We start from the raw sequence: 15,468 nt of genomic DNA, 5'->3' as shown, positions 1-15,468 counted from the left end.
TGTTTCTGTCCCTGTGGCCTGTCCTGTATTCGTCTTTAATGTGTATTTATGCTGGTCTGCTCGTGCTCTGGCTGCAACCCAAGTACATTTGAATTCACTTGATTTGACACACAGACAAATAAGGTTTCCAGTCCACTTCTACACACAAGGTGGTGCCCATCGTCCACCGTTGGTCATTGCCCATAATCAGTCTGCTGATTGCAAGTCTTGCAACCAATTTTTTTCATTACACAGACATACAGAATGACTAGCCATTTCAGTACTTTATTGAACCAAACACAGTATAGCCAACAGGGTAAAGAGCATGATAGAACACAGCATGCAAGTAACAGTCTTTTTAAAAATCTCATGTATTCATATTCATTAGTGGTGGTAATTAATCCTAATTACAATACATTTGTATGTTTGTTTGTTTAGTAGCTCAGAGTTGCTGACTAAGTAGATGTTGCAGTTGCAATAATATTTCTCTGCTGTACTGGCTACAGCTCAGGGCAGGCCCATGGCTGTAGGAATCCTAACATCATGCATTAAACTGTATGTTTCTGTAGTGTGTTGTGTGTCTGAATGTGGATAAAAGGGAATAGTATACAGTATATGAAGAATATGACAAGCAAATAACTAGAAATGTAGAATAAATCTGTGTCAGGCTAGGCACCATATCCTTGTTCATTGTTTTGTTTCCTCCCTGTCTTGTGAAACAAACCATTATCAATTTATTGCACTGATTATTTCAGATAGTATACTCTATACATGTCTGTGAACAGCCTGGTATCTCTGTGAGTGGAGAGGAGAGCCCCCTACTGGTGTTCAGGTCACACTGCGGTGGGTTTCAGGCTGGACTCAGCCTCATCCGGTGGGTCTGGTTCCTTTGATCCGGAGGCCGAGGCCTCTTTGGACTTCCCTGTCTTGTCGCTCTGGGCCCGGTTCAGTTTCTCCCTCTCCAGGGCTTTCTCCATTTCTGTGTAATAGTTCAAGGCCTTCCGCACAGGGTCGATGATATGGAGCTACAGCAAGCAATAGGGATTTTATTATTTTTAGCAGGCACCATTATCAAAAGCGCTCACAAAGTTATGTAATGTTATTGTAATGTAACAATATAAGTGATTGTAATAAAATCTAAGTGACCGGGTCACGGTGCACTCATAAATTTATTCTAGCACCCTGAAAATCGCCCGCTCTGTGTCATCAGCCAACGTGCCCACAGTGCGTTCTGAGAGTTTACGATCGGCTTCAAAGTGCCTGACTGCGCTCAGAGGGGCCGTATACGGATGCACCTCTAAGAGAAGAGTGTAGAACAGTGTGTGTGTGTGTGTGTGTGTATGCATGTGTGTGTGTGTGCATGTGTGTGCGTGCATGTGTGTGTGTGTGCATGTGTGTGTGTGTGCATGTGTATGTGTGTGTATGCACTCAGTCTCTCACCTCCAGGCATGGGAAGAGGTTGGCCAGCTCCATGAAGAGTGGCAGCAGGACAAACCGGATGAAGCCAGTCTGGGATGAGGGCTTGGTCACTTTGTCTCGGTCCATGAACGGAGAAACAGGCAGGCCCTCAAGTTTCTCCATGTCACTCTACAGTAAGATGGTATAGTAGTGGTCAAACATGATGGCGGTGATGCACTTACCATACACTGTCCTTTCTTCCCACCTCTAGCTCCTTCCTCTTCTACTACACTCACTAGTACATAACAACGGCATCTCATGCTCTGGCAAATGCAGGTCTCCTCTGCACTGTAGCTTGAATGTTATTCCTTTGGAATGAAGTGACTGCTATATAAATAAATGTAATACAATGCAAATCTAATTATGCATTTAGTAGAAGTTTGTGCAGTGAAATAGGCCAGGGTTGTGTGTTTAGCATCTTCCATATGACCATCAAAGCACAACTTGGAAGGTTATGGGTTAAAAGCTTATTGATTTCTAAAGTATGGACACCGCTGGACACCTTTTCTCAAGAAGGTATAGACACACATTAGGAGATCTTAAAGTTCCTGTGCTCGCATATAAAATGACAAGACAACTGTAAAGAATATAATCATTATAGGCATACTTTTCAGTGTGTGTGTGTGTGTGTGTGCGCGTGTGTGTATGTGTACGTCACCTGATTAAAGAACTCCTGCAGCAGGCAGTCCAGCCAGGGTTCTGCCACGTCCATGGGCCTGGCCTCGTTGGAGATGTCACTCACCTTGATCAGGATCATCATCAGCTGTGGCAGCAGGGAAAGGCCAGCGTTAGTCACCAAGAGCAATCAGCTGCCCGTGCACACTGTAGGCATGGCAACGCAACGCCAGGCCCATCGGCTGAAATCACATCACAGCCTGGAAGGCCCCATTGGCAATCAGCTGGGTCCCCGAAATGCACTTATGTGCAGCGACAGCAGTTGTTGTTTTCTTTGCAGACTCCGTCTGTCTCCAACACTTTAGCCAGAAGCTGTTTGGGAACTTTATCTGTGATCTATGTGTGTGTGGCACAGTGCTTGAGCATCTATTTCACAGACCCAACCCACAGCGCAGCACTATTCCCATACTAGCCCATCATGCAACTTGTATACTATCTGCAGTTGCATAACTCAAGTAAATGGTTTTGAGTGTAATTTGTATATATATATATATATACAGGTCATAAAATCACTAATTCGTGGACTAAGTTCAAGTTACCACGTCTCTGTGGTCCTTGCTGCTGAAGTCAAACACAGTCAGGAGGGACTTGAACTTGTTCAGGATCTCATTGTGTCTGGTCATGTCTGTGGCCAGGATGCACCTAGCAGGGACAGAAGAGGTGGTGTCAACGTGTGCAGGACTAGAGACAGGAGAGGTGGTGTCAACGTGTGCAGGACTAGGGACAGGATTAGGGACAGGAGAGGTGGTGTCAACGTGTGCAGGATTAGGGATGGAGAGGTGGTGTGAATATGTGTGCAGGATTAGGGACAGGAGAGGTGGTGTCAACGTGTGCAGGACTAGGGACAGGAGAGGTGGTGTCAACGTGTGCAGGATTTGGGATGGAGAGGTGGTGTGAATATGTGTGCAGGACTAGGGACAGGAGAGGTGGTGTGAATATGTGTGCAGGATTAGGGACAAAAGAGGTGGTGTCAACGTGTGCAGGACTAGGGACAGGAGAGGTAATCTGAAGATGTGTGCAGGATTAGGGACAGAAGAGGTAATGTGAATATGTGTGCAGGATTAGGGACAGGAGAGGTAATGTGAATATGTGTGCAGCATTAGGGACAGGAGAGGTAATGTGTGAACGTGTGAGCTGGACTAAGTTTCAATTAGTTTCAATATAAACGGCAATATATACCGTACATTCAGACTCTATTTCATAGTTACTTGCCATAATAAAATTGGAGAGGATGGGGGTGAACTGTTATACCATGGCTTCTCTTTTCAACCTGCACTTAAATGAAATTTAAAAAGTGGGAAAGTTTAAGAAGTGCTTGGTTGAGATCAGTACTCCATACCTGATGATTCCTTCTCGTATTCTTTTGTACTGATCTGTTGACAGGTTTCGGAAGATGTTGCTTTCATTCTGAAGCACAGAAAAGACAGATGAAGGAACCAGTTTCTTTCCAATAAGGTCATTGATTATTGTAATTGCAGAACAGGCAAAGCCAGATGACTCTCTCCTAAAATATTACCACTTTAACATCATAATGTTGACAATTCTTAAACTAAAGCACTTTAGACTTTGTGCTAGCAAAAGCAAATCATTATGCACTGTGTATTTGGAGTAAAGATGATTTATGCATAAAGAGATTTATTCAAGCTATGCAGAAATGAATTCATCAGTGCAGGTGAGCCTGAATACAACCAAATCACACAAGACAAAAAACTGGTTAGGATGAATTATTAAGTCACTAATAATAGCACTGCCTAATGACGTCCCTGGTGAATATGGGTTTACCTTTTCCAGGATCTCAAAGGCAACGGCACAGTGGTGGTTCTCCAGAGGCGATATGTCATTATAACGCAGAGCGAGTTCTGTACGCGCGTTAATCTGGGCAGAATAATGAGAAAAGAATGTGTCCGCTATGTCATGTTTCTATATTATTTTGAGTAAGAAGTACAGAAAAAATATGATAATGTCCATATCGTGTGTTATTGAGGCATGTTGTTCAGAATGTTGACTGCTGGGAACAGTGTGTGTGCTGGTAAGCATGCCATGCCATTTGAGAGAACAGTCACCTGGTAGGCGTTGTTGTACCCAGTGTGGTCAAGGTCGTGACAGACAGCCGAGGTCAGTAAGGTCAGGAGGTCAATGCTGTCCATCGTACTCCTAAGGTCTGTCAACCATATCAGTCCATACATCTGCAGACAGAAAAAGGGCCGACGCCATTTAAGTCTGTCTGATGTCTACAATAACAACTGAGGTGATTCTAACAAGAACTTTCTACTCAGAGGACACAGACAAGACACCCTCAAGAAACCTCGAAGCATTCAGACACAAAAGAAAATAATAGGACGTGTAATTTCTCAATAACAGCCATCTGTGTCTATAATCATAATACACTCGGCAGAGTCCACAGGTACCCGTGTGTCCTTCCTCAGTCCTCTCCCAGACAGACTCATACGAGAGGGGAAATACGGTAATGGGTCAGTGATGGCTCAGATATCTGTACTGAGCAGACTATGTCTTTCCCCCTTCCTTCTTTTTCAGCTTTCTTTAGTTTCCTCTCCCTTTTCCTTACTGCCTGTGCCCCCCCTCCATCCCTCTTTGATGGCCTGTCTTCCTTTCTCTCTTTCTCTCTCTCTTTCCCTCCCTTCCTCTTCCTTCTCTCTCTCTCTCTCTCTCCCTCCCTTCTTCTTCCCTCCCTCTCTCCCTCTAATCCCCTCTGGTGCTCACCATCTGTGTGACGCAGAAGCAGTGTTTGAAGTTGTGGAAGGGGATGTTGTTGTAGCGCCGGTAGACCTCGTAGAGGAACTGCTGCAGCACCTCCAGCTCGATGTTGAAGGTGGAGATGAAGTCCAAGTCCACGTACATCACCTGCAGCAGCACCATGATCTCTGCATCCTCCCACTGCCTGCACACGTACACGTACACACACACACACACACACACACACACACACACACACACACATATACATACACATGCATGCACACACACGCAGACGCATGCACATACACATACATATGCATGCGTGCACACACACACACACACACACGCACATGCATACACACACACACACACATGCACATACATATACACATGCATGCACACACACACACACACACACACACACACACACACACACACACGCATGCACATACACATGCATGCATGCACACATACACACACAGACACACATGCACATGCATGCATGCACACATACACACACAGACACATACAGACACACGCATGCACATACACACACACACACACACATACATGTACACACACACACACACATGTACATGTACACACACACACACACACACACGTACACACATACACAAACATATGCTCACATACACAAACACACACTCACATACACACATGTGCGTACGTACACACACATTTTTGTATTAGTTTAGTTCATTAGTATAGTTCATTTTGACTGACATGACAAAGCAACTGCTACATGTCCAAAAGCATTTGCAATTTGTTCAGAGGAAGGAGAAATTTCTACTATGATGTGCACAAATGACACACTCACATACACATATGTGCTCCCAGAGTCACCTGACCTATTAGCACCTGGCTATACCAGACACAGATGTAATTTGTAATTTGTTATCATAAATCAAGTGAACCACTCATCATATCTTTTGCAAGCTAACAACCTAATTTCCAAATATTAATATCAAAGAGATTTCTTCATTGCTAAAGGCTTTGATTCTCTTTTCAAATTAAAATCATAATTTTAAAAAAAATGGTAACACATCACTAGATCTCATCAAATCTCAGTCTGTGATATTTCCTCAGAAACCATCTGTGATGTTTGATAATTCATTCTGTGTGTCCTTGTAGAGATCTTGTATGGCGGCAAACACACACAGACATCATAAAAGAGATCATAAACCCTCGTCCATTCAGACTGCAGGAGGGGCCTTCTCCTGTTGTGTCCATGTGAAAGGGCCCGTGTTAAACAGACGGGCTGGGCAGAGCGCACAACGCATTAATGCGACCTACAAGGAGCAGGTTTTAATGAAGGTGCTTTTCAGGAGCGCTGCTTTGGGCTGCCGGCTCCAGGGCTCGGGGCCAGGCTCTCACAGGGCTCTCACAGCCCATTCATATTGATATGAGTGGGGATGAAAGGGACAGCATTACTGCCAGCATCTTCCATGGGTGATGCAATGAGATGGTGGCTGAAGTGCAACAGGTGTGGTTTCCTTTCCTTCGGGTGCTATTATGCACAGATACATCAACCAAACACGTCTGATAAACAGCTTAATAGTGTTGCCAAACATACAGTCTGTTCAACTACTATAATTACAGCATATTATATTACAAGAGCAGAGCTTGGCTTAGAAAATGTAATTCCTTGATTGGTTGCAACAACCATATTTTAATTTAAACAATATTACTATCTAACGTTCCATAATGCTAAAAATATAAATCGTTCAGTAAAATTAATAATATTGTATTTTTGTGGATAGCTTCCTAATGAGACTGATCCACTCAGTTATTGGTGATCATCTGGTGTGATATACTGCTTATATAAGCATTGACTAAATGTATACCACACCTCCAGAAAATGTAGCATAGCCTAAATCAATTTCAATCAGGATTTAAAACTTTTATAGAAATGATATCATGCAATGATGCAGTGGGCACTGTGCACTGTCACACAAAGCACTCACCAATTATCAAAGGTGGGAGTCTTCAGATACTGCCTCACCTCATCAGAGACTTCTAATGAACTATTGGGAAAGTAAGTGTAATTACACATTTATTAGACCTTTATTCATTCACATTTATTCATTTGGCAAATGCTTTTTTTAAGGGCCATTGTCCCCGGAGCAACTTGGGGTTAAGTGCCTTGCTCAAGGGCCCAGTGGTGGAAGCCGGGTTTAAAAAAATGAACCCACAACTTTTCTAGCTACTACATGCTAGTCTTTGAATTTCCCCTATCTATCTATCTATCTATCTATCTATCTATCTATCTATATATCTATCTATCTACAGTATATATCTATCTATCTAGCCCAGCTGCTTAGCCACTGTGCTCCCACCCCCACATGTATTCAACAATTTTTTATTCTTACTGAATATGTGATTTATTCTGGTGGAAATAAATACTTTATTCAGTAACTACGGCCCATTCTGACCTCATTTGGAGGAACTTGTCCCTGACGTGCTCACACTCCTCTCGGGTCTTGCGAAGGGTTCTCTTGTGGTAGAATGGAGACGGCTTGTGGGTCGCATTAGAAAGCTCTTTAAACAGGCCTAGCCAACTCAGGTGCTCAACGCTCTGCAGGGAACCAAATATCATCCATCAATATTGCTGGAGAAGGTGACATCATCATCATCATCATCATCAGTTTGTTATCATTACAGTCAGTGCATTGTTGTTTTTGTTTTGATTCTTAGTCAACACTGAGACATTTCTGTACTTCTCTTACCCTTATTTAAAATATCTTACTGTATTGATTACAACCCTAAAACAGAAAACAGGGACGTTGTGTAAAATGTGAATAAAAACATAATGTAATAATCTGCAACTCTCTTAAACTCATATTTAGTTGCAAAAAGGACACAGACAACAATAAAATGTTGAAAATGACAAATTTGACTATTTCATGGAAAATAAATGTTAATTTAGAATTAGATACCAATTATTAGTATTGATTATTATAACCATCATTTTATTAGACATATTCAGTTTTTGCAGTTATGTTTCACCTCGAGTTTTTCCCTGAAGGACTCCACCTGTCTCTTCATCTCGTACACGATAGCTGGAGTCTCCCCTGCCTCTATTAAGATCTTCTTCTCCAGACTCTGTAACCTGCATAGACCACAGGAGATACTGTCAGCGTTACCTAAACCAGCGTTACCTAACTAAACCTAAATCTCAGTCGCTTTGGTGCTTTTCTCAGATCAGAATGAAAATTCTCATAACTATTAGTTCAATCTCCACAACATTTAGTCATTTGTGCACATCATAGTAGAAATTTCTCCTTCCTCTGAACAAATTGCAAATGCTTTTGGACATGTAGCAGTTGCTTTGTCATGTCAGTCAAAATGAACTATACTAATGAACTAATGAACTATACATATGGATGCTGAATAGTCGTTCCCAATAAAACTAATTGTCTTCATTTCATTGTTTGAGTCATTACATACAAAATTAGTGAACTAGTTATCAAATTATGTCACAATACTGTAGAATTGCAAAGAGCATACAGTAAAAATGTGAAACGTACATATTCAGTGTCTTGTACTCACTTACTCTTCTAACTACAGCAATTTCTAACTTTACTGTAGTTTTCAAATGGCTGTACAAGTAGTGTATAGTGCTGTCTTGAGCATGTTCAGGTTGTGTCGCCGAGTTCTGACCTTTTTTTGCATGGAAAAACACTGAGAGAAAAAACTGCCATAATGAAAACATGACAAAGCCATTTGAATATCTTGTTCATAAACGATGGTGTCAAGACTTCTCATTTTGAAGTCACTGGCAGTTTCATTGACATAAATACTTGCTTTTGAGGAATAGACTATCCATTTTGAGCGTGCTTTTGCAGGTTATCCACTAGGTTTGGCAGTTTGCACTAATTGTTTTGAGAAATGCACTAACTGTTCTGCAAATGTTAATAGTGATGTGAGAAAAGCACCAAAGCGACTGAGAAAAACTGTAATGTCAGATATACACGGGAAAGTTGTTCAATTATTTGTGCTATCGGCCAATCAACAACCAAGCCTAACATTACACAGCATGATGCCGGATACAACAGCAATGCACATAATGGTTGATAATGCGTCACATGGTGTTCCTGGGATTCATAAAGGTCCTCTTTCACAAAATAACATTTGCTGTCTGTAACCGGTGACCTGAATGCCCAACCCAAGAAGCAAAGCCCCGAAAACCATGTCACCAACAAAGCAGCCTTCGTGAGCAACAAGTCGGCTTCTTTAGCAAGTGCTTATGGCGCAGTGATGCAGGCTGTAAGCAAAGCCATGTCTGAAAGCTCAACAAAGGAACCAAAACAGCACACATCAATACGTTTAGCAAGTGAAACATCAGCACCTCAACTCAGATACTAGTCCTTTTGTGACAAAAAGGCCTAGGGACATAGTGAAATGTGTATGAGGTCGTGGTAGTGTAGTGGTTAAGGATAGCTAGCATGCAGTAGCCAGAAAAGTTGTGGGTTCAATTCCCGGCTTCCACCATTGAGCCCTTGAGCAAGGCACTTAACCCCAATTCGCTCCAACGTAACAATGCCCTTTTAATATAATTGACTAGGTCACTTTGGAAAAAAGCGTGTCTGCTAAATGAATAAATGTAAATGTCAATGTATGTCATTTACACTACTCTTGAAAGTGAAGTGCAAAGCTGACTGTACCTTTTCTCCATGGATGACAGATCAAATCCGAGTGCCACTGCAAGTTCTGTACCTAAAACATAGTGATAAACAAGCAAAAACAAAACGTCATTCCTCTTTAAAAAGTATACTCACACATTGTATCCTCCTATGACATCATGACACAAGACTGCAGACTGTGTATGTGTACACATTTTAGTTCAACATTGTATCGTAACGTCAGCTATTACCAACCGTCCTGTATTTCCAACCTTTTACATGTATGTGTCACTTAATATTCATTTCTATACAAACCAAGACGGCGGATTCCTAAAGAAACGCAAGCAACCAGACCATAAGTGTATCTAGATTAGCTATGTACCAAAAATTACATTTTACCGTGACTTGAAGAGCTGTAAAGTGTTGTAAGGCAAGTCCGCTTTATTGGAGCTCCAGTGGAATTTTGATTTGCGACGAGAATTCTTGGGCTAACCGTTGATGTGCCGTAAGAAAGGTTGGGAATAACAAGCACCCACCAGCCCAGCACTAAACTCTGAGTGTGGTAGACAAAATTGGATATTTCAGGTAGTAAAAGCCCCGAACCAAACTAGATTTTGTTCAAATCTACACACCTATGGCTACTGAAAAATGTAAGGTTAATTTATCAAATGTTATTTTGAAGTATTACGTAAAAAACATTGTTGTTTTAGAATTTTCAAACAAAATGGTTGGTAATTGGTACGTTTACGATATGTATCATTAAACCAGGGGAAATTCCCCTCCAATAACATCTTTATATTGTCTTTGCAGAGTTTGTGTCAAAATATAAACAGTATCTTGTAAGTAATATAAGTAGAACAATGAAATACATCAAACACCTCTGTGTGTTTATTACTGCTTGTACCCTTGTTGCAGTATAATTCCTTGGTGTTTATTAAATAAAGCACTATATGCATACAAGTTGTTGTTATTGTTGTACGTTTGTATCAGTGATCAGTATTATGGCTGCCTGGCCCTGGCTTCGAGGCAGAAAATACCTAACGGCTCACTGTTGCAGTCGGCGGCCACCACCTCCAATTTGTAGGAGGACTGGGGTGTGTTGGGGGCTAGCTGGGGGGAGATGTTGATGATGTTGCCCTTGGGGTTGTAGAGCTTCAGGATGTCGTGGGGGCCAGCCTCTGCAGCAGAGCGGAACAGGTCTGTGGGAGCCATGAGATTTATGAGTAGAGGCACAGATGTACACACACACACACACACACAAAGATTATCAATAGGTAATTACAAATTAGGTAACACCTAATCTAACAACTAACAAATATCAGCAAGCCATGCAACAAGCAGGCCTACTCATTATTTCAATAGGCTGCACAATGAACCAGATTCAGTTCAAAAGCATTCAGTTCAGAACCATTCAGTTCAAAAGACCACTTCATGACACCTCTGCATATCATATTCGCCCGGGGGAAGATTTTATAATCATACACCTAATTATTTTCTTTGGCGCAAACAGTGCTCGAGTGCAGCACCTTGTGCTCTAGAACAAACAACCATCGCCCAGAGGTCGTATAGCCTCTAATTGGGTTGTCACTGTTTGCACACTTCTCATACGCACTTTGGAAAATGGAGCCTCACAAATCAACAAGATGTGATGTTTTTTTCTCATGCGCATAACATTGAAAACAGAAAGGTTCTAAAAGAAGATGTTCTACGCGAAAAATATAAAAGGTAGTAAGGCATATAGGGTATCTAATTTTGTTTTCCTTTTTTTGTTCCCAGGATACAAAAGATTTCCACATAGAGAACGTAGAGAGCACTTTCTCCTCCATAAAGCAGTACCTATACAGACGCTAAAACACATATCAGCCTAACCCAACATTTGCTGTTACGGGCAGAAGGTGAGTGCCGTTTGCTGGTTGAAAGATAAACCAACATTAGTGTTATAGCCAAAAACTGAGTGCAGTTTGCTCATGTAATGAGGAGATACTGAAGATGGCCAGTGTGGAATAACCTCTTTGCTCAAGCCTGTGTTTGACCTTCTCTGGCAAATTGCAGCTAAACGACTAATCATGAAGATAGAGGCCCTAAGCCATAAATAGCAAAGGCAACATACGTTTGCTGTGAGGCAGAGGCTGTCACTCAAGGAGCCCTGTCAACTACACCTGTGCCTCCCTCTTAGCCAATCAGAGTAGACGCAGCCTCAGAATGGAACATTCTCCCAGCATAGACTTCCTTTCATTGCCAGATCAAGATGAAATACTTCCATGAAGTGATGTAAGAATTAACACATAATAAAAAGCCACAATCATTACATCAACACGATACTGTGAACTTTGTAAATAACCCTCAATTCAAGAGTTCAGCAAGGACTGAAATGGGTTTTCTCTGCATGGCCATTAACCTAATCTACAGTACAAACAAGTTCTGGACCGTTCTAAGTAGAATGTTAAAGGTTTTCTTTTTCCCTGTGGTTATACTAACTAAGTCTAACTTGTGTGGCTGAGTTTTTTTTTGAGAGAAGCATGTCACTCATCTCTGATGAGGACTGGGAGAGTCTCTAATCAGACGCTGTCATGCTTCACAGATCTGATGGGGAAATGTACTTTATGGTGCTCTGGCCAATTTGAGGCACTCAGCGGAACCCTGCGGTGGCCAGTGAGTCACGGGGCAGAGGCAAGCATCATCCCTTTGTGAGGTGTCACCGTATCATGCTATTGCCATTACAAAGTCAGTTGCCTAAGACTGAATGGAGTCTCTCTCTTCCTCTCTTTCTTTACCGCTCGTTTCATCTCTCTCTTTCTCTCCCTCATCTCAACAGCAGCTGTGGATGGAGAGAGACCCTTGTGCTCCTTTTGCCTGTTTCGAGCGCTTGCTCAAGGGCTTCACCTCTCGTCCTCTCCAAGTTGAGAGGCTGTTGATTTTTTTTACACATCACAAACTGATTTTCACAGAGAACATGGGTGTGTAGACAAGCCAATAAAACTGGATCGGTTTATGTTTAAGCTATAAACTTGACATGCACTTCAGTAGTGTTCATGTCCATGTTGGTTAAAGGTAAATTATTAATTTTATTATTAAAAATACTCTCTCTACAGTGTTAATATCACACTATAACTCACTTATGACATTTTGTTTCCTTTTATCTTTTCATAACTGAACTGCAGAACAAAACATCAACACATCAAAAGGGTTTTATGATTTTACACAAAAAGGATATTTTACACAAATTAAAAGAATTGGGTGCAAACAAACTTAATTAAGTTGAAACCTCATTATAATGAAATAGTATACAGGTTCATAGTTTGTATATGCTGGAAGCATGTTTAAAATGTAGTGACCTGCAGAGAGATATAGCCACCCTGTGGTTAAGACCCACCTTTGACGTCTTGTGCGGGGCAGTCGAGAGGGAACTCTGCCTGCTCTGGTCTGCCGTTAATGGTGAAGTAGATGATTTTGGTGGCCATCTCCTCCGGTACAGCTGCAGACATCCCCTCCGCCCCCTGTCACTGGCTCTCTGGTGGGAGGCTGCTCCGACTGCATCTATTTGACAGAGGGCTATTCCTTCAACCCATCCTCTCCGTCATCCTCACTCCCACCCTCTTTCTCTTTCACTCTCCCACCCTCTCCCTCCCTCCCTCCCTCTCTCTCTCTCTCTCTCTCTCCCTCTCTCTCTGTCTTTACCTCTTCTCCTCATATTAGTTGTGCTCATCGCTTGTTTTCACCATGTATCTCTTTGTATCTGAATTCTGCTGAAAGCTGTACATGATGTTGTATTTAATTGTGTTTATTGTGGTATTTAACATTTATATTTGTTCAGCATAGGTAGATCTGGCGGACTTTGACCTATACACAATAGCCAAGGTCATGAGACTCTAATAATGTATGTAACACTGAGCACAACGTTAGGCGGTGCTCCCGTAGCACTATGAAGACATCGCTGTGCGGAGCACTTGAAGAATTGTGCCAGTAGCATCGCTGGTTCGAATCCGGCTTGATGCTGTGGCTACCGCTGTCATGCGGTCTCCCGTCATATTGCACTACGCTGTCTGGTGGTCAGCGCAATTGCGAGTGCAGGCCGGCACACAACTCTTTTATGAAGCCAAGTGCGTGACTGTTTGTAACTGTTTGCTTTCTGTTTGTGGTGTACTGAGGGCATTCATATTAATCATTGATATCACTTGCAACAGCCAGAAATAAAAATCAATTTTACTAAAAGGAGGACCTTTGACCTACACACAATAGCCAGGGTCACTAATATGTATACAATACAGAGCACTAATTTAAGCATCGCCTCCGTGGCACTGTTGAGAAGACGGCGCTGTGCTGAATGTGGCGCCCCCCCTAGGATACAGTTGACTACGCCGCCCCTTGAGCTAGATTAGTGTGTCAGAGCAAGGGGAACTCTTGACGTGGTTTATAGATTCACACTACACAGCACCGCAAACTCCAAACTTTAAGTGGGAACGAGTGAAAGAAACCCGCTGTCCCATGAAGTCTTCTACTCATGCGCTATCCTGGCCGCACCCATGGTTACGGGAGGGGAATAAAGTAGTAGAAAAATAAAGGAAAAGCCACTCTAGCCAATATCTATATGCACCACAATATCTATATGCACCACAACTACTACCCCCACAGGCTAGAGGGAACATAAGAAATCAAGAAACAAGGACAGGTACCTAAACAATGAGCAGCACACACATAGCCTACATACAAACACAGTGTAGAGAACAGCAACTAGCGAAATGGCGTAGCTGTATAGATCTAAAACAAACCGAAACAAAAACACAAAAATGTTTGCAATCATTCTCCCAATCACAAATATGACCCATTACATACAGTATGACATGCATCAATTAAACATGACCAAACAGTCTCCACAGACTCAAGGATACAAAGGCCATATAACTCGATAGTTCAGTTAGAAAATAGGTAGCAGGCTTCATAGTGATACCATATAAAAATACACATAAATATACATAAATATACCGACATATACGTATGGGTCATTCCATGTGAAAACAGCCAATATAGGGGTATCATGTACATGGTACCTCTCAGATTTAGCTGAAAAGCAGTGAAAATGTGCCTTATGTTACCAAACGAGGGAATCTGAAGTTTCAGGTCAATATCTCAAACGGTTTGCCCGTGGCGTCCATTTGAATTTCGGGTGCCAAGGCCCTAATTGACACATTGGAATTTCACATTTCATCCTTTGCCATTTTTGGCAGCCCATAACGTCTGTTCTAATAGTGGTAGAAGGCTGGAAACTGGTGTGGTAGTTCATTGTAGCCTGTAGGCTACTACACAATTCTGGAGACAGAATCAACATTCCTTACTGTTTGTGTGAGAGGTGGGTCACCAAAGTCCTACAAAATGTTGCAACGAGATCCCATCCAAATCCCATCCACTCCGCTAAACTCTAGGAACGCAACCACTAGATGGCGACGAGATTACTTTCCCTCCCTATATATAATGCCTGCCTCAAGGTGTTACGTGGTTCAATCAGTGCCCATCCCACCCGGCAATTAATGACGTAATTGGAGCCTGAGAGAGTGTGTAGGCAAGGGAGAGAGTGAGTGAGTTTAAGAGAGAGAGTGTAAGAAAAACACTTAGGGATCCTACCTCTAACCACAGGCTACATGTAGCACATTAAGAATTCATCACCGGTTCGAATCCGGGCTGATGCTTCGGCCGCCGTGGGGAGGCAGCGCGACATCTATGCGACACGACAAAATGAAGTGACACTTCTTTTTGTCGTGTCGCATTCCACTCTAGTCCTATGGGTGACGTCAAGCGACTTTAACGCGCCCGCAAAGCATCCCGGGAAGGCAGCGCTGCATTTGAAATAATGTAGCGCGACAAAGAAGCTGGCCAAGGCCCATCTTTATGTAAATGATTCCGTTGAACGCGAGGCGACTCTCCAATGAAAGGACCATAGACAGTAAAAGAAAGGACGAGGTTGTAGGTCCTTTGTTCTACCACAACGGTGCCTGTGAAACTTTGGTTCCGCTTACAAGAC

The 15,468-nt window shown here is 42.4% G+C and overlaps 1 protein-coding gene across 3 annotated transcripts; it reads right to left on the bottom strand.

Annotated features, from left to right (window-relative positions):
- Positions 1–259: 259 nt before the first annotated feature.
- LOC121689883 (high affinity cGMP-specific 3',5'-cyclic phosphodiesterase 9A) lies at positions 260–15,170 on the bottom strand. Of its 3 annotated transcripts, XM_042070116.1 has the most exons (15): positions 15,072–15,170; positions 12,826–12,989; positions 10,502–10,651; positions 9,495–9,546; positions 7,837–7,939; positions 7,263–7,405; positions 6,795–6,854; positions 4,834–5,011; positions 4,176–4,298; positions 3,895–3,987; positions 3,452–3,519; positions 2,652–2,754; positions 2,096–2,200; positions 1,420–1,566; positions 260–1,004 (listed from the first exon to the last, which is right to left on the bottom strand). In XM_042070116.1, the coding sequence occupies exons 2-15, from the start codon at positions 12,935–12,937 to the stop codon at positions 813–815; spliced, it is 1,629 nt and encodes a 542-aa protein (XP_041926050.1). In that variant the 5' UTR covers positions 12,938–12,989; positions 15,072–15,170; the 3' UTR covers positions 260–812. The 3 variants fall into 3 exon arrangements, with proteins under 3 accessions (XP_041926050.1, XP_041926040.1, XP_041926058.1); XM_042070106.1 differs by lacking the exon at positions 15,072–15,170 and having other exon boundaries at positions 10,490–10,651; positions 12,826–12,992; XM_042070124.1 differs by lacking the exons at positions 10,502–10,651; positions 12,826–12,989; positions 15,072–15,170 and adding an exon at positions 9,852–9,932.
- Between the last annotated feature and the right edge of the window lie 298 nt (positions 15,171–15,468).

The sequence above is a fragment of the Alosa sapidissima genome, chromosome 2, assembly GCF_018492685.1.
Source record: "Alosa sapidissima isolate fAloSap1 chromosome 2, fAloSap1.pri, whole genome shotgun sequence".
Lineage (NCBI taxonomy): Eukaryota > Metazoa > Chordata > Actinopteri > Clupeiformes > Clupeidae > Alosa > Alosa sapidissima.
The sequence above is the reverse complement of the archived record's forward strand: the minus strand, read 5'-3'. Positions and strand labels throughout refer to the sequence as shown.

Coding starts and splice junctions, on each gene's coding strand:
- LOC121689883 (XM_042070106.1), bottom strand. CDS start 12,937: ATGTCTGCAGCTGTACCGGAGGAGATGGCCACCAAAATCATCTACTTC. Junction 7,940..9,494: donor CTGTCATCCATGGAGAAAAG/GTACAGTCAGCT, acceptor TGGTCTATGCAG/GTTACAGAGTCTGGAGAAGA. Junction 2,201..2,651: donor GCAAGGACCACAGAGACGTG/GTAACTTGAACT, acceptor CTGCTGCCACAG/CTGATGATGATCCTGATCAA.